This window comes from Mus caroli, chromosome 8 (genome assembly GCF_900094665.2).
Source record: "Mus caroli chromosome 8, CAROLI_EIJ_v1.1, whole genome shotgun sequence".
Lineage (NCBI taxonomy): Eukaryota > Metazoa > Chordata > Mammalia > Rodentia > Muridae > Mus > Mus caroli.
Window position 1 is genome coordinate 100,042,137 of NC_034577.1, and position 22,898 is coordinate 100,065,034.

Here is a 22,898-nt window from a genome sequence, read left to right on the forward strand (position 1 = left end):
TTACTGATCCGTCGTACTGAGTCTGTTGGAGAGGATGTCTGCCTTACTGTAACGCTTAGAAAAAGCCCACGGTTTTCTATAATGATGCACGGCTGGGGTGGGAGATAATTTTTTTTTTTTTTTTTCTGTAGGGCTTTTTTTTTTTTTTTTTTTTTTTTTTTTTACTTCTCATGATTCACTTTTTCATAATTCCAAAAGGACTGATCCTGCAGCTACAACTGAGAAAAAAGGTGTGTGTGTGGGGGGGCTCTTTTTATTTTCCTTCTCTTTCTCCCCCTCTTACCCCCCACCTCGTGCTCTCCCTCGGCTGAAGAGGCTGAAGACTATAAATTAATCGGTGACCTTTCACTTCTTGGATTCCCGCTGGACTCCCCAACCACACTGGTCAGAAATGCTTTCTATTAAGGAGAAAATAGAACGAGTTTGGCAGTCCCCACTCTGTTCTGGACAATTCAGCTAGCTAGCTCTACAGCAGCTGTCTGTCACAGGCTCTGCGACAGTGCACTGCGGTGCAGCTGTCTGAGGGCGGGCACATGCCTTTCCCATTCACCTGCCACACACCTGCTCTGCCTAGCACGGTGGGCCTTCTCCTCAAGACCGTTCTCTGGAGCGCCTATTGCTTAGGTTTTGTGTCTATTGGTTTCCAGACCTGAAAAACCCTATCTCGTGCACCTAAATACGAAGTCGTCTTTTTGGTCAGTGGCCACATTTGTTCTGGTTCCCCCTACTTGTTGAGCCTGTTGTTGGCGACACTAGTGGACTTGGCCAGCAGCTGTCTGAGGAAGGCGAGGATCTCACAACCTCTCAAATAATTTTTAAAATATTAAGTTTAAACAAAGCTCTTAAGTGAAATTAGTCTTGCAGTGAAGTTTTGTCTGATTGGTCCAGCAGGGCCTCTGGGTGGGGCTAGGTACTCTATGCCACCTCCCGTTACTCCTCCAGCCATTGTCAAATTAAAGACAGTTTCTAGTGCATCTGGAATTGTTATCGATGCCAAATTTTCCTGCCTCGTGGCAAAGAGAAATTGCTGCCCACTCCCCTGTTAGTTTCCAGAGTGCCACACGTGTATGCAATGAGACATGGTCATGCCTATGCCCCAGTTTGTCCTCCAACCCCACCCAAATGAGGTAGACAATCTGTGGGTCCCACTGCAGACTGAGGAGCTATGGGTAGCAGGCACTTGCAGGGAAAGGGAGAATTGTCTGGTTTTTAAGGACGTGGCCACTGGAGAGCTGTACTTGCAGGTTAGCGAACTCTTTCTTTAGATGGAGAGTCCTTACTCTTCGCCCGGATACTGAAGGCTGCCATCGCCTGTCACCGTCACACATCCAGAAGAGCCTGTGATAGGAGCTAGCTTCTGGCCCACACAGCAGGGAGGCAGAGCGGAAAGTCTGAAGATCTGACCTAAAATGTAGCTACTTAGATCCTAGGGCTAAGTATGGAAATGCCCCATTAGGGGCTAATGGCCAGTCTCAGGGTCAGGGAAGGGGCTTCCGTTGTAGAACGCTGTGCAGAATTAGCCGGATTGCTGGGATTCTGGGCACACGCTCCCTCTGAGGCTGTGTGCCCTGTGCATAAAAGGCTCTAGACGAAACTCTGGCTTAACGTGAGTCACAAGAACTGCTTGTTTGTTCTTGATGTCAGCTTGTAAAGGGTTACACGGTGTTGTTCCCTGGAAAAGCTGCCAGTGTGTGCATGTCCTTAGCCTCCCTTTGTTCTCCTTTCTGCCTCTTACCCTTTCCTTCACTCCGCCAACTCCCCTCCTCTCCTCGCCTGAATACATTTTGAAAACAGTGCTACAATGCTCCCTGCTTCCAGATTACCGAGTACTTTACTAGGTATGATTTAATTAGGGCCCTTATTATGTTTGCGGTAGCTTAAGGTGGGCCTTTCAACTTATCTACCTAATTGGTTGCCCAAGAAGTTTCACAGCCCGTGACAAAACATTGTCAGTGATCAAAGTCAAAATTCTGCATAAAAGAAAAATATTAATAATAAGATTACTCTTCAAGTGTGCACTGCTAATTATGTCCAGAATGTAACCGTAGAAACACTTTTGACTGATGTGAGCTTTGTCTAATAAACATGAGTCTTCACTGAGCTATGCAAAGTGACACCTCCAGCTTCTAGACTGGTGAAGGCTAATTTTGCTTATTAAATACTTTTTAAACCTTTCGTATTTTGTGTCTGTTTCCCCCCGCGCCTTGACTCTGTCGTCTCACTGCCTCTCTCCCCTCAGGTGACCGCTCCTGAGATGGTTATGCCTAGTAGCATGTTCCTCCCTGCTGCTGCTCCGGACCGAGATGGGAACTCCACTTTGGAAGAGGCGGGAAAGCAACCTGGTCAGTGTCGCTAATCTTAATTCCTCCAGCCGGAAACAAGAAGAATTCTTGGTCAAAAATCTCCATGGGGCAAAAGGGCTGAGGGGTTCTTTATAGTATATCCCGAGTGAATGGGGCTGACGGGTTTCATCAGCAAAGCCTGTGGCCTTTAGGTCTTAGGAAGTATCTTGTAGTCGGTTTGCTCATGGACATCCCCATGGTGAACTCAGCCAAAGACGTGGCTGCTAGAGCCTTGCCATTCAATGAGATCCCTCAGCTGTCTCTCTCACTACTTCTGCATAGAACGCGTGGAGTCTTCTGGAACCAGCTTGTTTAAACGGACCGTTTGTAAGGACCATTGCCACGGCCGTCTCTGCTGCAGTCGTGAGGTAGCTCTTAGGCCTCCCTGCTGGTTCCTTGCTCCCCTCAGTCTTGAACTCTTAACAGGCATCTAAGGTTCACACTGCCGGGGCCCAGCCCTCTTCCTTGTGACGTGGCCACATTAGAAGGAGACCTGGGAAGAGCCAGGGAACTTACGGATATGATGAACCTTTTTTTTTTTTTTTTAAAGTAGTGCAGTTAAGTAATTAACTTTCCTGCTAACGTGAGCAGAGACCTGGGTTCTAGAAACAGTGATGTAAATAAAAGCCAGGGGGGAGGGGTGTCACATTAAACACAAAACTAAATGCTTTCAAGAATCCCGAAACCCTAAATGCAGGACTCCCTCACAGCCTAGGACAGCATTAGTGCAGCTGCCCCTGACAACAGACCTGATGTGCTAAAATTCCTATAACCAAAAAAGTGGGCATGAATGGTACCATTGAGACCAGTAACCTTCAGACGATCTTTTGAGAAACTGAGGCTTCAGAATTAAATACTGTTTAGGAGACTGTTGGGTCTATGCTATGACACAGGCCTGTTACGAACTGGGCCTATATATAATATAGCCTTCTTCCTATCCATCTGTTCTTGGGCACCTTGGTTATGTGCGTATACTACTGGCCCTGTGGAGAGACTCTGGCACGCAGTTGGATGTTTCCTGTGTTCATAAAGCTGGGCTAGATAACCGCTCTGGGTGCCACCCTGAAAACAAAGCCTTCTTCATCTTTGGGCTTGATGTGTTTGTGTTTTTCACAGAAGCGTCAGAGGACCCGGGAAAGAACATCTTGCCACCTGCAAGCCTAGAGCACGGCGGGGACCTCAAGCCGACCTCTGCTGACCCCAGCTGCGGGAGAGAAGACTCAGGCTTCCTCTGCTGGAAGAAGGGGTGCAACCAGGTCTTCAAAACCTCCGCCACACTGCAGACCCATTTCAATGAGGTGCACGCCAAGAGGCCCCAGCTGCCCGTGTCAGACCGTCACGTGTATAAGTACCGCTGCAACCAGTGCAGCCTGGCTTTCAAGACCATTGAAAAGCTGCAGCTCCACTCTCAGTACCACGTGATCAGAGCCGCCACCATGTGCTGCCTCTGTCAGCGCAGTTTCCGGACTTTCCAGGCTCTGAAAAAACACCTCGAGACGAGTCACCTGGAGTTGAGTGAGGCCGACATCCAACAGCTTTATGGGGGGCTTCTGGCCAACGGGGACCTCTTGGCGATGGGAGACCCCACCCTGGCTGAAGACCACACCATCATCGTTGAGGAAGACAAGGAGGAAGAGAGTGACCTGGAAGATAAGCAGAGCCCGACAGGCAGCGACTCTGGGTCAGTGCAGGAGGATTCAGGCTCCGAGCCAAAGCGAGCTCTGCCTTTCAGGAAAGGCCCCAACTTCACTATGGAGAAGTTTCTGGACCCTTCCCGCCCTTACAAGTGTACGGTCTGCAAGGAATCCTTCACTCAAAAGAATATCCTGCTGGTGCACTACAACTCCGTCTCGCACCTGCACAAGTTAAAGAGGGCCCTTCAGGAATCGGCAACCGGCCAGCCGGAGCCCACCAGCAGCCCGGACAACAAGCCGTTTAAGTGTAACACTTGCAACGTGGCGTACAGCCAGAGTTCCACGCTGGAGATCCACATGCGGTCTGTGCTGCACCAGACCAAGGCACGGGCAGCCAAGCTGGAGGCTGCAAGTGGGAACAGCAACGGGACTGGCAACAGCGGCGGGGTGTCCCTCAGCTCCTCTACCCCAAGTCCCGTGGGCAGCAGCGGCGCCAACAACACCTTTACCGCCACCAATCCAAGCAGTGCCGCCATGGCTCCAAGCGTCAACGCGCTGAGCCAGGTGCCGCCCGAGAGTGTGGTGATGCCGCCTCTGGGGAACCCCATCAGTGCCAACATCGCTTCCCCTTCAGAACCCAAGGAGGCCAACCGGAAGAAGTTAGCGGATATGATTGCGTCCAGGCAACAGCAGCAACAGCAGCAGCAGCAGCAGCAAGCCCAGACACTCGCCCAGGCCCAGGCGCAAGTCCAGGCACACCTGCAGCAGGAGCTGCAGCAACAGGCCGCCCTGATACAGTCTCAGCTGTTCAACCCCACGCTCCTCCCACACTTCCCCATGACCACAGAGACCTTGCTACAGCTGCAGCAGCAGCAGCACCTGCTCTTCCCCTTTTACATCCCCAGCGCTGAGTTCCAGCTCAACCCTGAGGTGAGCCTGCCTGTGACCAGCGGGGCATTGACACTCACGGGGTCAGGCCCAGGCCTGCTGGAAGATCTGAAGGCTCAGGTCCAGATCCCGCAGCAGAGCCACCAGCAGATACTGCAGCAGCAGCAACAACAGAGTCAGCTCTCTCTTTCCCAGAGTCATTCAGCCCTCCTGCAGCCAAGCCAGCACCCGGAAAAGAAAAACAAAGTGGTCATCAAGGAAAAGGATAAGGAAAGCCAGCGAGAGAGGGAGGGGCCGGAGGGGGCAGAGGGTAACACGGGACCAAAGGAATCACTGCCAGATGCCTCGAAGGCCAAAGAGAAGAAAGACTTGGCACCAGGGGGCGGCTCTGAGGGCGCTATGCTTCCTCCACGCATTGCTTCAGATGCCAGGGGGAATGCTACCAAGGCCTTGCTGGAGAACTTTGGCTTTGAGCTCGTCATTCAGTATAATGAGAACAAGCAGAAGGCACAGAAGAAGAACGGGAAGGCGGAGCAAGGCGGTGAAAGCCTGGAGAAGCTGGAGTGTGACTCCTGCGGCAAGCTCTTCTCCAACATCTTGATTCTAAAGAGCCACCAGGAGCACGTGCATCAGAACTACTTCCCCTTCAAACAGCTGGAGAGGTTTGCCAAGCAATACAGAGAGCACTACGATAAACTGTACCCCCTGAGGCCCCAGACCCCGGAGCCACCCCCACCCCCTCCTCCGCCTCCCCCGCCCCCGCTTCCTGCCGCACCTCCCCAGCCGGCTTCCGCGCCAGCCATCCCTGCGTCGGCTCCGCCCATCACTTCGCCCACCATCGCCCCCGCCCAGCCCTCGGTGCCTCTCACCCAGCTCTCTATGCCAATGGAGCTGCCCATCTTCTCGCCACTGATGATGCAGACGATGCCGCTGCAGACTCTGCCAGCTCAGCTGCCCCCTCAGCTCGGCCCTGTGGAGCCGTTGCCTGCCGATCTGGCCCAGCTGTACCAACACCAGCTCAACCCCACCCTGCTCCAGCAACAGAACAAGAGGCCTCGCACCAGGATCACGGACGACCAGCTCCGAGTGCTCAGGCAGTACTTCGATATTAACAACTCCCCCAGTGAGGAGCAGATCAAAGAGATGGCGGACAAGTCGGGCCTGCCCCAGAAGGTGATCAAGCACTGGTTCAGAAACACTCTATTCAAGGAGCGGCAACGGAACAAGGACTCCCCGTACAACTTCAGCAACCCTCCCATCACCAGTCTGGAGGAACTCAAGATCGACTCCCGGCCCCCTTCCCCCGAACCCCAGAAGCAGGAGTACTGGGGGAGCAAGCGGTCCTCGAGAACAAGGTTTACCGACTACCAGCTCCGAGTCCTGCAGGACTTCTTTGATGCCAACGCTTACCCAAAGGATGATGAATTTGAGCAGCTTTCTAACTTACTGAACCTTCCAACACGTGTCATAGTGGTGTGGTTTCAGAACGCCCGACAGAAAGCCAGGAAGAATTACGAGAATCAGGGGGAGGGCAAAGACGGAGAGCGGCGCGAGCTTACCAACGATCGCTACATTCGGACGAGCAACTTGAATTACCAGTGCAAAAAGTGCAGCCTCGTGTTTCAGCGCATCTTTGACCTCATCAAACACCAGAAGAAGCTGTGCTACAAGGATGAGGATGAGGAGGGGCAGGATGACAGCCAAAACGAGGACTCCATGGATGCCATGGAGATCCTCACCCCTACCAGCTCCTCCTGCAGCACCCCTATGCCCTCGCAGGCTTACAGCACCCCAGCACCGTCGGCGGCGGCCAATACTGCGCCCTCTGCGTTCTTGCAGCTCACAGCGGAGACTGATGAACTAGCCACCTTCAACTCGAAAGCAGAGGCAAGCGATGAGAAGCCAAAGCAGGCCGACCCTCCCAGTGCACAGCCAAACCAAACCCAAGAGAAGCAAGGACAGCCAAAGCCAGAGATGCAGCAGCAGCTAGAACAGCCGGAGCAGAAGACAAACGCACCCCAGCCCAAGCTCCCGCAGCTGGCTGCCCCTTCCTTACCACAGCCTCCTCCGCAGGCACCCCCTCCACAGTGCCCCCTCCCCCAGTCAAGCCCCAGTCCCTCTCAGCTCTCCCATCTGCCCCTCAAGCCCCTCCACACATCGACCCCTCAACAGCTGGCAAACCTACCTCCTCAGCTAATCCCCTACCAGTGTGACCAGTGCAAGCTGGCGTTCCCATCCTTCGAGCACTGGCAGGAGCACCAGCAGCTTCACTTCCTGAGTGCCCAGAACCAGTTCATTCACCCCCAGTTTTTGGACAGGTCGTTGGACATGCCTTTCATGCTGTTTGATCCCAGTAACCCACTCCTGGCCAGCCAGCTGCTCTCGGGCGCCATCCCTCAGATCCCAGCGAGCTCAGCCACTTCCCCTTCGACGCCCACCTCCACGATGAACACGCTCAAGAGGAAGCTCGAGGAAAAGGCCAGTGCGAGCCCGGGTGAGAACGACAGCGGCACGGGAGGAGAAGAGCCTCAGAGAGACAAGCGTTTGAGGACGACCATAACCCCGGAGCAGCTGGAAATTCTCTACCAGAAGTATCTGCTGGACTCCAACCCGACCCGAAAGATGCTGGATCACATCGCGCATGAGGTGGGCTTGAAGAAGCGCGTGGTACAGGTCTGGTTTCAGAACACCCGTGCCCGGGAAAGGAAAGGTCAGTTCCGGGCTGTGGGCCCGGCACAGGCCCACAGGAGGTGCCCCTTTTGCCGAGCTCTGTTCAAGGCCAAGACAGCCCTGGAGGCTCATATCCGGTCTCGACACTGGCACGAAGCCAAGAGAGCCGGCTACAACCTGACTCTGTCTGCCATGCTCTTAGACTGTGATGGGGGACTCCAAATGAAGGGAGACATTTTTGATGGAACTAGCTTTTCCCACCTACCCCCGAGCAGTAGTGATGGTCAGGGTGTGCCCCTCTCGCCCGTGAGCAAAACCATGGAGCTGTCCCCCAGAACTCTTCTCAGCCCTTCCTCCATCAAGGTGGAAGGGATCGAAGACTTTGAAAGCCCCTCCATGTCCTCCGTTAACCTGAACTTTGACCAAACTAAGCTGGACAACGATGACTGTTCCTCGGTCAACACCGCAATCACAGACACCACGACAGGGGACGAGGGCAACGCCGACAATGACAGCGCGACAGGAATAGCGACTGAAACCAAATCTTCGGCACCGAACGAGGGGTTGACCAAAGCAGCCATGATGGCGATGTCCGAGTATGAAGACCGGTTGTCATCTGGTCTGGTCAGCCCAGCCCCGAGCTTTTATAGCAAGGAATATGACAACGAAGGTACAGTGGACTACAGTGAAACCTCAAGCCTCGCAGACCCCTGCTCCCCAAGCCCCGGGGCAAGTGGGTCGGCTGGCAAATCTGGTGACGGTGGGGATCGACCTGGGCAGAAACGTTTTCGCACTCAAATGACCAATCTGCAGCTGAAGGTCCTCAAGTCATGCTTTAATGACTACAGGACACCCACCATGCTGGAGTGTGAGGTTCTAGGCAATGACATTGGATTGCCAAAGAGAGTTGTTCAGGTCTGGTTCCAGAATGCCCGGGCGAAAGAGAAGAAGTCCAAGTTAAGCATGGCCAAGCATTTTGGGATAAACCAAACGAGTTACGAGGGACCCAAGACCGAGTGCACTTTGTGTGGCATCAAGTACAGCGCGAGGCTGTCTGTACGTGACCATATCTTTTCTCAACAGCATATCTCCAAAGTTAAGGACACCATTGGAAGCCAGCTGGACAAGGAGAAAGAATATTTTGACCCAGCCACTGTACGCCAGTTGATGGCTCAGCAAGAGCTGGACCGGATCAAGAAGGCTAACGAAGTCCTCGGACTGGCAGCTCAACAACAAGGGATGTTCGACAACGCCCCTCTTCAGGCTCTTAACCTTCCTACCACGTATCCAGCGCTCCAGGGCATCCCTCCTGTGTTGCTCCCCGGCCTCAACAGCCCCTCTCTGCCAGGCTTTACCCCAGCCAACACAGGTGGGTCCTGTCTCAGGTGATGGCTTTCAGAGTTCAGTAGAAGCTCGGTTTTTTTAGTGTGGTGTACCAACACTGGTAGGAAGCTTGCCTCTTTGGTCACCTAAAAAGCAACAAGATTGCAGTTCCCCTGCGGCCAGGTTACCCCCACCTCCCCCTCCCCCTCCCCGTGGCAGTACATACCTGAATTCCTTGGACTCCGATGTGCAGGGGTAGAAGCACCCACTGTTAAGTATGTTCTGAAATCACTTTTACCATGTCTGTTATTAAGAATCACCTGGCATGCGAATTTCCAGGGAATAGCGAACCTCGTGGTCACGTGATCCCACCCATGTAATTGGTACAACTGGAAGACAATGGTATTTCCCAGCTAAGTCTGTAATTGAGGCTGCCCTCAGTGCTTGCACTTCCGCCCACCTTTTTGAGAGCAGGAAGCCGCTCTTGAGCTGTTACGTGCTCTGGGGGCTTCCACCACGGGTTCACTTCTTGTCAGCACAGTGATGGTTTCTACGGAGAAAGTGTTTGAATTCACTGACTGGGAATCTTGTACTGGGTAATGTAGTTTTTAGTTTGGACAGGAACACATCGACTCTTTCAGACAAGTGACTAAATGTGCACTGTAGGGATCCCCAGCCCCGCTTCCATTCTCCAATCCCACCCTGGTGCATCTGGAATCACACATGCTGCTTCTCTGGTCTCTCTTAAAGTTGGGGACTCTTATAGTCCTCCTGACAGACATTCCTTGCTTCTCGCTGTCTTCACCCATCTTCTCTGGGATCCAGCTATCCTCAAATTAGACCTTCTCTAGCATCCTGTAAGGGTTAGGCACACACCAGCCTCTCACAGTGCAGCCTTGTCTCTCACCCTAACCCTAACCCTTCAGGGCTTGAACCTTCTGTTGCCTCTCAGAGTGATCCTAGTTAAATTAACACAGTCATCTTTGGTGGTGTTCATCAGCATAGAAGCTACTGGATTCCCTGGTTTCTTACCAAAGGGACAAGAAAAGAAAACATCAAGACAAAGGTTTTTGCATAACTATATGGCACAGACTGAAGCCAACAAAACAAACCAAGGAAAACAGTCAGACGTTTGAATTATCCTTGCAGCCCAGGGCATTGGCAGGAAGGCCCAGCATAAAATGATATGAAAAGACGAGACCCGGGACCAGCAGGATGGGTCATTGAGTAAAAACACTTGCTATACAAACCTGATGACCTGATTCTGATCCCCAGAACCCAGGTAAAAATGACAACACACTGGCACACGTCTGTAACCCCAGGACTCTACATGAGAAGTTGAAGCAGGAGATTGACCCAGAAGTTTTTGGGCCAGCTAAACCTGGGTGTAGCTGGGCAGACCTAAGGAAGACCCTGCCTCCGAGTACAGAAGGCAAAACTGATTCCCAAAAGATGGCCTTTGGCCTTCAGATACCCACTGTAGCACATGAACACACACACACACACACACAAACAGACACAAATCATAATAAAATTGTTAAAAGTAGAAGCGGAGTGTCTGATGTATCCCCTCAGAGAAATCTGAGGCCCAGAGAGGTCAAGATCATTCAGTAAGCTAGGGGTAGGGGCCCAAGCTCCCACCCAGGCCTCTGGGCATTATATGCTTTTCCATAACACCCAGTATGAGCCAGTCAGTCAGCAAGTATATGTGTTGCCCAGGTTCTGACAGCTTAGAGTGGAGTAGGGATAGAAAGCTGGGCTCTTCGTCATCAGGACAGCCAGATGTGCCCCAGTTACCAAAGCATCCCAGCTGCTGCAGCTTGTACAACCACTGGATCAGGAATGGGAGGGAAGGAACCTGTGTTTATGAAGCAGTTACTATATGCCATGCCCAATGTGGCCATTCAGTTCATGTCTGCAATCTTGTACTATAGAAGGCTGAGGTTCTAAGAAGCCTCTCGGTGAACCAAAGGTCACACGTCTGATGTGTGTCGGCCATGATCCACAGGAGGTCAGTCTGACTCCACAGTAACTGAGTTTCAGGAGGGGATGAAGAACCTGGCCCGGTTCTGATCTTACAGATCAGAAAGCCACTGTCACGGCAACAGTGTTGAGGGTGCATTGAGCTGCCCTGCCAAGTGCAGCCAGTGCAGAGCTTGGTAAATGGCAGGGGTTCAGTAGTGTTCCTTAGCTTCTGAATCTCTTGGTCGTCCATCAGTTGAACACACAGAGTCTCAGTCTAAGGCCTTCTGACCTGAATATTTCTCTTGAAAGCATGAAGCCATGGGTAAAGCTGCAGGTGTTCCTCCTGGACAGGCCCACTACCTCCTGGCACATAGAATGTCATGCCCTAAGGCCAGAGCTTTGCTTTGCTTTTTCTTTTTTTTTTTTTTCTTTTTTTTTTTTTTTTTTTTTTTTTTTTTTTTTTTTTGGTACAGGGTTTATCTATTCTTGGCTGTCTTGGAACTCACTAGTCTGTAGACTAGGCTGGCCTCAAACTAAAAATTCCACCTACCTCTGCCTCCCAAGTGCTGGGATGAAAGGTGTGCGCTACCACTGCCCAGCAACCCAGAGCTTATAATTCCAACTCGGATTTGGGTGTGCCAGTTTCACCAAGCCTTTGAACTTTTCTCAGTAGCCAGCCACATCTTAGTCCCTAGTATATAGGAAGGAAATAGATTGTGTTGCCTTCAGTCACTCTCCTGGGACTGGCAAGGTTCGGCAGCCATGTTCTTTGCTTCCTTTAGTTTGGAGGTGTTGATACATTGTATCATTCAAGCTGGCAGTCTTCATCCAACTCTGGGCTTCAGAGTGTTATGGTGTCACCCCACCCCCACCCCATGAGGACAGCGTCATGCTAGGCAGCCTCTACTTCAGCTTTACGGGAGAAGATGCAGAGGTGTTCCAAGGTTTGTTGTCTGCATTTTCTGGTGCTGTCTCTTCACCATCTTCCATTATCCAGTGAGCTCTGCTCGTCCCCAGCACATCTGTCCTATCACAGCCCAGGCTTGCTGTTCCATCCATCTGCAGCAATACTGGCTTCCTTAGGGTTTCCATTGCTGCGAACAGACACCATGACCGAAGCAACTCTTCTATGGGACAACTTTTAATTGAGGCTGGCTTACAGGTTCAGGGGTTCGGTCCATTATCATCATGGCAGAGGGCATGGCACCACCCTGGCAGACATGATGCTAGAGGAGCAGTGGTGGTCAGGATGGTGACGTGTACAAGCTGTTGTGTGTGTTCATGCGGCCTTGGGACCCATCTAGGATTACAGCTTAGGTGTTCTCCCGTGGCCATGCATGTCCTGTAGCACTTTGATGATGGCTTGGGCTTACATGAGTCCCAGTTGCTAGAAGCTAATCTGTGCTGGGCAAAGCCCATGGTATCTAGAAATTCTAGGAAAGGGTGAATGAGTGAGCTGCTGTAAGGTTTTCTAAATGGAGATAAATAGAAGCTGACCAAGCTCTGAGTCTTGATTAAAAAATCTTTGGCCAACTAACCCTGAGCATGGCAGGGTACATCTGTTGACAACACTGGCTTTGGGAGGACCCAAATATCTGTGAGGTTTAAATATCTGTGACCATGCCAAAGGCACGGGGGTAACACCTTGAGTTTGTGATTCACCTACTCCTAGACTAACCTGTGGTTTCCCTTTCTGTCTCCATTCGTTTTAGCTTTAACGTCTCCTAAACCGAACCTGATGGGTCTGCCCAGCACAACGGTACCTTCCCCCGGCCTCCCCACATCTGGATTACCAAATAAACCGTCCTCAGCCTCGCTGAGTTCCCCGACCCCAGCACAAGCCACCATGGCAATGGCCCCTCAGCCACCCCCACAACCCCAGCAGCCTCCGCCACCGGTGCAGCAGCCTCCGCCACCGCCAGCAGCCCAGCAGATCCCCGCGCCACAGCTGACCCCGCAGCAGCAACGTAAGGACAAAGATGGTGAGAAAGGAAAGGAGAAGGAAAAGGCACACAAAGGGAAGGGTGAGCCCCTCCCCGTCCCCAAGAAGGAGAAAGGAGAGGCCCCTCCAGCGGCTACAGCAACCATCTCAGCCCCACTGCCCGCCATGGAGTATGCAGTGGACCCTGCTCAGCTTCAGGCTCTGCAGGCGGCCTTGACTTCAGACCCCACAGCTTTGCTCACAAGCCAGTTCCTTCCTTACTTCGTACCGGGCTTTTCTCCTTATTATGCCCCCCAGATCCCTGGCGCCCTGCAGAGTGGGTACCTGCAGCCCATGTATGGCATGGAAGGCCTGTTTCCCTACAGCCCTGCCCTATCGCAGGCCCTGATGGGCTTGTCTCCAGGCTCCCTACTGCAGCAGTACCAGCAATACCAGCAGAGTCTGCAGGAGGCGATTCAGCAGCAGCAGCAGCAGCAGCAGCAACAGCAACAGCAGCAGCAACAGCGGCAACTACAACAACAGCAACAGCAGCAGCAACAACAACAAAAAGTACAGCAGCAGCAGCAGCAGCCCAAAGCAAGCCAAACCCCAGTCCCCCAGGGGCCTGCTTCCCCAGACAAAGACCCTGCCAAAGAATCCCCCAAACCAGAAGAGCAGAAAAACGTCCCCCGTGAGGTGTCCCCCCTCCTGCCGAAACCCCCCGAAGAGCCAGAAGCAGAAAGCAAAAGTGCAAGTGCGGACTCCCTCTGTGACCCCTTCATTGTTCCAAAGGTGCAGTACAAGTTGGTCTGCCGCAAGTGCCAGGCGGGCTTCGGCGACGAGGAGGCGGCGAGGAGCCACCTGAAGTCCCTCTGCTGCTTCGGCCAGTCTGTGGTGAACCTGCAAGAGATGGTGCTTCATGTCCCCACCGGCAGCGGTGGCAGCGGCGGTGGCGGTGGTGGCGGCGGTGGTGGAGGCGGCTCGTACCACTGCCTGGCGTGCGAGAGCGCGCTCTGCGGGGAGGAAGCGCTGAGTCAGCATCTCGAGTCGGCCTTGCACAAACACAGAACAATCACGAGAGCAGCAAGAAACGCCAAAGAGCACCCTAGTTTATTACCTCACTCTGCCTGCTTCCCCGATCCTAGCACCGCATCTACCTCGCAGTCTGCCGCTCACTCAAACGACAGCCCCCCTCCCCCGTCGGCCGCCCCGTCCTCGTCCGCTTCCCCCCACGCCTCCAGGAAGTCTTGGCCGCCAGTGGGCTCCCGGGCTTCGGCCACGAAGCCCCCTTCTTTTCCTCCTCTCTCCTCATCTTCAACGGTTACCTCAAGTTCATGCAGCACCTCAGGGGTTCAGCCCTCGATGCCAACAGACGACTATTCGGAGGAGTCTGACACGGATCTCAGCCAAAAGTCCGACGGACCGGCGAGCCCGGTGGAGGGTCCCAAAGACCCCAGCTGCCCCAAGGACAGTGGTCTGACCAGTGTAGGAACGGACACCTTCAGATTGTAAGCTTTGAAGATGAACAATTACAAATGAATTTAAATAAAAAAAAAGATTAATAACAAACCAATTTCAAAACTAGACTAACTGCAATTCCAAAGCTTCTAACCAAAAAAACAAAAACAAAAACACAAAAAAAACAAAAAGAAAAAAAAGGAAAAAAAAGAAAAAAAAAGAAAAAGCGTGGGTTGTTTTCCCATATACCTATCTATGCCGGTGATTTTACATTCTTGTCTCTCTTTTTTTTTTCTTCTTCTTCTTCTTTTAATATTAAAAAAAGAAAACATGAACCCTAACCCTGTTAAATTGTGTCCTTTTAAAGGTACTATTGGTCTGGGAGGTTGAAGTCCACAGGGCCTGCCTATTGTTGTTGGAGCTTAAACCCCTTGTATATTTGCCCCTTTTGAGAACTGCCCCACGTTGATAGCACAGAGGAGCCCGGCATGCACTGTATGGGAAAGCACTCCACCTTGTTACAGTTTTAAATTTCTTGCTATCTTAGCACTCAGATACCAATGGCTTGCTAAAAAGAAAAAGAAGAAATGTAATGTCTTTTTATTCTCAGGTCAATCGGTCACCCTTCGTTCTGTTTTCAGAATCATTGTTTTATGTTTCTTCTTTTCTTTTGTTCCAGAAAAAAAAGATTTTGTTTTGTTTTATTTGTTAATTTAAAAAAAAAATGGGCAGAAAGTATTCAAGAGAAACAATGTGAAGTGCTTTAGCTTTCTGGGGATTTTTAAGAATAGCTTTTCTGCTGAAGCCAGTTTCCAGGGGAGAATAAGCGCTCCCACTTTCAGAAGAAAAAAAAAAAAAAACAAAAAAACAAAACCCACACACAAAGAGTGTTGAGGACTTGTAGCTTAAAAAAAAAAAAAAAAGACAAGTTTTAAAAACTGACTGTCTGTATTTATGGTAGGTATGACCATTTTTGGTGTTGAGTAGATTGCTTCATTGGAAATGACCTGAAGCAGTATGGTAGACTTAAAAGCTTTGTACATTTAGCTTTTGTGTGGTCCAGCGACATCTCCTCATTTGATGTTGTCTTGTTCATCCCTAGTGGATAGATTGCAATCTGTTGCTCCGCCCCAGCTTCTCCCACTTTGTCCCTTAATTCAACTTCGTCTCTTCCCCCACCCCCAACTCCCATCCTCTAATTTCCCACTTAAAGTGGCCGCTGCCACCTTTATTTCTTGGAGGGTGGCTACAGAATTATTTTATAAACCTAAAGAAAGGATTTCAGAGGATTCTAGGGATCATCAGGATTCTCGCAGAGTATTTTTGTTGGGGAGTTGAGACTTTCGAAAGACATTTAATTCTAGTTACCTGTGTCTGGTAGCCCTGAACATTTATTTTTTAATTTATCCTTCCTTTTCTTTTTCTTTCTGCCTCTTTCTCGCTCACTCTCGTTCTGTGGAAACTCCAAATATTCTTTTCTTGAGCTAAAACATTTGTTTCAGTTTGTGTAATTGGGGCTGTGTGCTTTTTTTTTTTTTTCCTAAGATGTTTTTGGCTATTAATTTGGTTTTGGTTTTGTGTGCGTGTGTGTGTGTGTGTGTGTGTGTTTGTGTCTTTACTTTCCTCTCTCAGAAAAAAAAAAAAAAGAAATTTCATGCTTTAAAAAAAAAATCCAAAGACACACCCTTTCACTGCTGATGCAGAAAAAAAGGGAAAGGGTTCTAGTTACTTGAGAATTTGTTTCTGATTTAAACAAACAAGACTTAGTTTAATAAAAGAAAGAGTAACACAAAACGGTTCCCAGGTTGTTACAGCTTCTTCTGCATGCAGAGAGGCAGTTGTTAAAGACAATTCCAGATACCAAAAGACACATTTTTTTATTTTTTTATTTTATTTATTTATTTTTTTTACTTCAAAGTTTTGTCCTCTTAGGCAGTCTGAGCAGCGAGTGATCCCGAGTGCAGCCAACAAAACAGATAGCAATGTACAGAGAATAAAGAAGCAAGCCCGTGCGCAAGGCACGCGTGTTTACGTTAATGTGCGTAGTCCTGTGACAACATGATTCAACACACACCCCTTGGCATCTTTAAAAAACTGGTCTGAACTTCGAAAGGAAAACTTCGTGCTGCTAAAACATAGGTTTTGAAGACAAATAGATGCTTTGCTGCCTCACTTTCATAGCCAAACACCAACAGACACAATCTCCCTTGCCCCCAAAGTGTGAAGTCCTCCCTCTCTTCCTTATGTTTCAAAGGGAACTTTGAAGACTGTGAATCCAGGTTCCGTTGGCCACCTTCTGGGCTTCTTCCCCAGTGCTGAAGCCATTCATCGACTTTGCAAAAGACTGGAGCATTCCAAGATCTGAAATTTTTCATTTTTCTTTTTTTTTTTCTTTTTTCTTTTTCTTTTTTTTAGCCGGGACTATTTTAATGAATTTGTTTTTAGTTAAGAGTAGATCCTGAACTGTTGTACATATTTCTAACTAGGCTGATGCACAGTGCAAATTCCTTTTTAATTTTTTAAAAGTAGAAATACTAAAAGAATACCATCTTAACTATTCATATCAGTATCCAGTTGTAGCATAAGGTGTCAAAGACAAGTACACAAAACACTTACTGTTTTAAATACCTATTTCCTTTTAACAAGAATTCTTGTATTCCTCCCTGTGTTTTGAGATGAACACTTTTAAATTTTAAAGTTGTACAGTTTTTTTTTTGTTTTCCATTATTTTATCTTGTTTGTAACTCTATGAAATATATATATATTTTTTTTGCCATTTAACTGTTGTATGTTACTGTGTCTGTATCTATAGAAGAAAAAAATGTTTGTTTTTGGTTCTCTGTGTGATACCAATTAACAATTTAACACTAGCTTTACCTGTCAAATTCTACTAGGTCTTCTCTGAAAACTGTTGTTTAAAAATGATATTGCTTGGTAATAGTGCAATTTCTGCCCTCCCCGCCCCCAACCTCAAGTTTCTTTGTAACTCTGCCAGCCCTTCCCCAATGGTTTTGTTTGTTCTGTTTTGAGCTACAATCATCCTCCCTCTGTGGGGCAGTGACTGTCAGTGTTTCACTGTGCCATGCCTTGACCCATGAGTGTATTTTGGCAACAATAAGGTAAGGTTGGGTTGAATGGCTTCTGCCCATCAGTATTCCTCAGAGGAGGCTTGGGATGGGCCCAACCCGGAAGTGCGTTAATGAACGAGTTCCTCTCCAGCCGCACCTCCCACCCACACACCCCCCCACACACACACATATAATGTTCATCAAAGAAGAAATTCTTAGCACTAACCCAGAAATAGTGAAGCAGTCAGTGGTGGTGAAAACCAGAAGGCAGACAAGTGACCGTGGTCTGTAGCCATTTCCAAGGCATATGTTTACTACCGTGCTCAATTGCTTAGACTGATCTCATTCGGGGAGTTCACTCCTGTCTGCTTTTGGAGTGAGTCGTTGAGTTGTAGACCATCTCAACCCACTTTGAAAGTTAGTTCTTAACTTATATTGGCACTTCTTTTTTTTTTTTTTAATTTTTTTAAGTTATTGGATGAATTTCTCCCCCTTAGTTCCTTCATGATGTGGCTTGGTGCTAGATACTATTTGGCACAATGGCACCAAGATACCTGTCAGAATTGGAGTTATTTCATACATCCTTTCTTTATCCCTCCCTAAAGAAACTTAAGGAACACACACACACACACACACACACTCTTAATGCATCTAGGAAGTTTTGGTTTTTTTGTTTTTCTTTTTTTAATTAAGAGCTATTTAAAAAGATGAATGTGGCCGAAGTTTTACACAATTGAAAGAGAGTAAGGTGAGACAGACGGCCCATGCTGAGGCCTGAGCCTATCAGGCATGGCAGGAAGTTGCAGGAGAGCAGCAGTGACCCAAGCCAGTGCACTTGATGTTCATGGACATATATTTTTTTTTAAATAATAAATTAAATTAAAACATTTTAAATAGAAGCATAAAACTGAGTTGGTGGTTTGTTGGCGCTGAGATACTGCCCACTGTGAAACAAAGCTTTGACTAGGTTGTTTTGTTTTGTTTTGTTTCTTTACTTTCTTCAGGGGGGAGGGGGGCAAGTTTGGGTAGGAAAGAAAGCATAAATGAACGTGACCCTGAGGTAAAGAGGTATATGAACAGCCTTTGCAATGTACAAAAAAAAACAAAAACAAAAACAAAAAAAAAAAAAACAAAAAAACCCCAACAACATAAAAAACACAAAAAAAACAAATAAAAACAAAAAAAAAAACAAAAACAAAAAAAATAGAGCAAGTGAAACCAAAAATGATGTTCTTGGTGTTTTTCTATAATGTAGTCTTGTTAGCTTTTTTTTGTTACTGTAACGATGCTGATCTCGAACTGTACCAAAATACATGGAGACTTAACAGAACCACAAGGGACTCTCAAACTGAAAAAGAAATTTGTCACAAAAAAAAAAAAAAAAACCTTTGTTGTCATAGTTGAGTTGATTGTAGATGGTAATTGAATATACTCCTTTGAAAATATTTCATCAAGTATGTTTCCTGCTCATTGTGATACATTAAAAAAAAATATGAGCAAAAGTCCTTGTCTGTTACCAGCTTTCTGTGCATGTCCGGGAGCACACGTGAAAGAGATGCCCACAGCTGGGGAAATGTACATTTCACCGGTCTCACAAGGCTGTGTGCGCCAGAGTTCCCTATCTCAAGGTGCATGAGGAGAGGTACACAAGCCACAAATACTCTTTGGTGTCTTTAGGCCAGAAGACTAGCTCAGTGGCCTGCCCAGAGTAAGCCTTGGAAAGAAGCTGATCCAGAGAGCCCCAGTAGTTACTTTAGTTTTTACTTCAAACATTCCTGTGGAGATCTGAGATCCCTGCTGCAAACCTCAAGCAAAGACATTTTTGCTGATGGTCAGAAGAGAGGTAGGTGCAGTTTTTGTTTGTTTGTTTGTTTGTTTTCTGAAATGGGAATTGGATGCGGTGTTTATGACAGAAGGAAGCGAATTAAGGGACCAAACAGCTTACTTGCCCTAGGAAAGGGCTTGTCTCAGCCTCTAGTGAGAGGATTTGAGGCAAATCCTCAAACGTAGCAGTATTGGCTCTTCCTCCATGCAAAGGACCAAGACATGACAAAAGCCTCCATGGAAACATTCCATTTTCCAGTCGAAGGCTTGAGATTCATTAATGAGGAGCATATCTGAGATAGAGCCCAAAGGCCTTTAATTCATCTCTAATTTATTAGCCTCAGCTAATAAATAATTTAGAGAATTCTAGCAGCTAGATTTGGGTGCTATTGCAAACTGGCTATGTCTCTGCAGGGCTGCTAACTCAGCTCTTGGCCAATAGGAACCTTTCCTTGCGGGGGGTGGGGGGGTCTTAAGCTATGGCACCCTCTTCTGTTGGCTCAGACAGCCACTGTCTGTTTCTTGTTCCCCGCTCCCCTTGGTTCCTGCAGCAGCATTCAAGAGGCAGCAGTGACCCTATTAACTCACAATCTCAGGCTGCAATTTCACAAGCATTGCTTGGCCTCCGAGAAGAAAGCTGGGTCTATGGGCCAGGCCTCGAAGCTCTGTGACAAACAAGGACTGTCACTGTCCCTGATGAAATCCAGCTCTGTCCCCAGGCATCGGACTGTTTGGGGTTGCTGAAGAAAGCAGATGGCTCCACAGCTGTGTTACTCCTGCCTCCTCAACCCAGGAGGACCATGCAGTACAATAAAGGTTGCCAAGCACCGAGGCCGTCTCTGCCGGTCCACACTGCAGCTAGGGAGGCTGACTTGTTTTAAATGAAATCTGCTTTGGATAGACTACAAATTCTTCCACAGGTAAACCTTTACTCAGAAAATTGGGAGAATTGGCTTAGAAACCATAAAAACCAGAAGTGTGCTCTCCTGCTCTCTCGCTCTCTCCCTCTCTCCCTCTCTCTCCCTTTCTATCTCCTTCCCTCTCTCTCTCCCTCTCCCCTTCTCTCTGGAAAGCTCCCACCTCTATCCCTAAAGGCATTATAGCTTCAAGATCAAGCTCACGTGGATGTTAATTTCCTTGGACCTAATAGCCTCCCTCGCCCTACAGAAAATGAGGAATGGCAATATCTTAAAATGAGCAGTATGTATTGGTTTATTAGCGGTTTCTAATTTGCTTTAGGAGAAAAAAAATGTACCCACTGCAGACTAATGACTCTCACTTTGAGCAAGTTTAGGATTTAGGTGACATGAGATAAATTAATGTGGAAGTTTGTGACCGCTGCTTTGCAGCCCTCATGCTCACTCAGCCTCCACATTGTTTCTGGGGAGGAATACACACACACACACACACACACACACACAAACTTGCACAGAAACTAGTGCCCTTGGATCTCTGAAAGCAGAGGCCAAGCTCCATTATTCTTTGCTTCATGCTGTGTGTGTGTGTGTGTGTGTGCGCGCGTGAAGATTTTCTTTAATTCTTTATCACTATGCCTAGTTGGGTTTCAGAGATGGGGTTCTCACTATAGAGCCCTCACTTGTCTGGAACTTGCTATATAGATTAGGCTGTCCTGGCTGTCCTGGCTGTCCTGGCTGTCCTTGGATTCAGAGATCTGCTTGCCTCTGCCTCCCCGGTGCTGGGATTAAAGCAGCATATTTTAAAGATGTTTAGCAGGAAGGTTGGTTTCCTCTGAATCTTTTAGAGATTTTAATTACAGGTAAACAAAAACAAATTTGGCCCGAGCAGTGGTGGTGCACGACTTTAATCCCAGCACTTGGGAGGCAGAGGCAGGCAGATTTTTGAGTTCGAAGCCAGTCTGATCTACAGAGTGAATTCCAGGACAGACAGGGCTACACAGAGAAACCCTATTTTAAAAAAATGGGGCTTCACCCTTCCTGACCATGGCTATTTAACCTGATTCTTGATACTAACATATTATATATCAGATTGAAAGCTTTCCAATAAACCATGTAACTCTTGGGTCAAGATCCTTTGGCCTGAGAAGCAACTAGGAGAAGTGACAGGTGTGAGCCCTGCTTTAGTGGCCACCTTCAGGCTCTGTACCTCATCCTTCCTGCTTTCTCTCTCTCAGCAACTACTCTCCCTTCATACTTCAAGGCTCTTCTGTTGCCTTATTTGTATGACATTAAAAATATTTTGTAAAATTATATCCTTTGGGGGTTTTTTGGGATTTAGGAATTAAACCAAGAGCCTTGAACATCCGCAGTCAAGCACTTTTAAGCCACCAGACTACAAAGCCGTTCTCAAATTACGTACTTTGCTTATTCCTCAAATGAGCTAGGCAAAGTGGGTGGCATTTATGCCAAATTCAGGATAGGTAAGGAGTAAGGGCCAACTGTGTGCCAACCTTTGGTGTGACTTTTTTTCCCAATCCACTAGGGAAGGGTTGGTAGATGGTGAGTTCAAGTGAGGTCCTTTGAGTCAAATTCTGGCTTCGTCATATTGACCATAACGGAGTTGTTTATCTCTTCTGTAAAATGGGGATAAATAAAAGTACCTGCCTCACGGAGTTGTCATGACAGCACTGCCTGGACGATCCACTGGCACAGCATGGATTTGCTTCAGCTGTTCAGTGAACGTGGATTTGCTTCTTTCTGTGGTCCAAGCGGGGCAGCAGTTTTCTCACTCTTTCCCAGAGGGTTTGGGAGCAGCAAGAGAGTAGTAGGTCCCATCAAGACTGCTCCCTATATGTAGTTCTGATTTTTTTTTCCCAGCCTGTACCTATATCACATGATGTCTAGAGCGTCTAGCAGGTTTCTGCTCATGGATTCTTCAATAGCAGCTTTTAGGTTTCATTGGTTACTGACCAATCTCTAGTGATGACTTTGTCATGAAGGAAGGATGGCTTTGGTGTACAAGAATTGAGTTCTGTTTGCTTCATTATACCCTGAAGGGTCGAGCAACTACTGTGAAGCGGGTCTGATGTACAAGTGCAGAGCTCTAGAATCTGAAATGAGGCTTTAAGAACAAGTAGGTTGTAGGCTAGAGAAAACTGAAAGGGGGACACACAAAGGAGAACAGACAAGCTCATTACATCTAACCCAGGGAAATGTGCTATGGCTCTAGGTAGCTGCAGAATAAACATGGAAGACACATGGGAAAGAGGGCACAGACAGTAGGTTTGAATAGAGTTTATAGGCTGGCCTTTCATCTCAATGATGGCCTCTTTAGGAGCACATGGTCCCATCAATGACTGTAGAAGTTGTACCCGTTTTTAATAGAGACAATGATGAACTTGGCAGTTAAGCTGCTGGCACAGGTACCAGGGGGCTGGGAAAGAGTATGATTTTCTCATTTCTTTGCAGATAACTGTCCTTAAATGTAGCTTCGTTCTCCTGCTCACATCCATTTTCAAGCTCTGAGCTTGAAACAGAGTAGCTATGAAAGTGTAATTCAGATTCAACCTAGCTTTCTTTGTTTTATCCCAAAAACCTAAAACCACTGCTCCTCTATGGCTGTGTGTGCAGTAGCTGCTCCTCTATGGCCGTGTGTGCTGTAGCTGATTTGATGGCACCCTTACTTGCTTGTCAGACTTGTCAGTCCTCATTGGTGCAGAACTGTCCCACTTAGCGCTGATCTCCTCATACCCTGGTTTCATCCTGAGGCAACCTCAGATAGCTATAGCCATGGTTTGTTGATCTCTTAGGTCTGTAGAATTTGACTTTTTATAGAAATTGGCAAAATTATCAATGTCTTTTCTCCCCTCTCCTCCCACCTCCTGCCC

At 48.3% G+C, this 22,898-nt stretch overlaps 1 protein-coding gene across 2 annotated transcripts in view; it reads left to right on the forward strand.

Moving 5' to 3' along the window:
- Zfhx3 (zinc finger homeobox 3) overlaps positions 1-18,771 on the forward strand; it is a 348,026-nt gene extending 329,255 nt beyond the window's left edge. For both annotated transcript variants that reach the window (XM_029480865.1, XM_021169308.2), the window contains 3 exons: positions 2,240-2,342; positions 3,459-8,903; positions 12,535-18,771. In XM_029480865.1, coding sequence (XP_029336725.1) covers positions 2,240-2,342; positions 3,459-8,903; positions 12,535-14,255 — 7,269 coding nt within the window. In that variant the 3' untranslated portion in view covers positions 14,256-18,771. The remainder of the gene's footprint in view (positions 1-2,239; positions 2,343-3,458; positions 8,904-12,534) is intronic.
- The last annotated feature ends 4,127 nt before the right edge of the window (positions 18,772-22,898 follow it).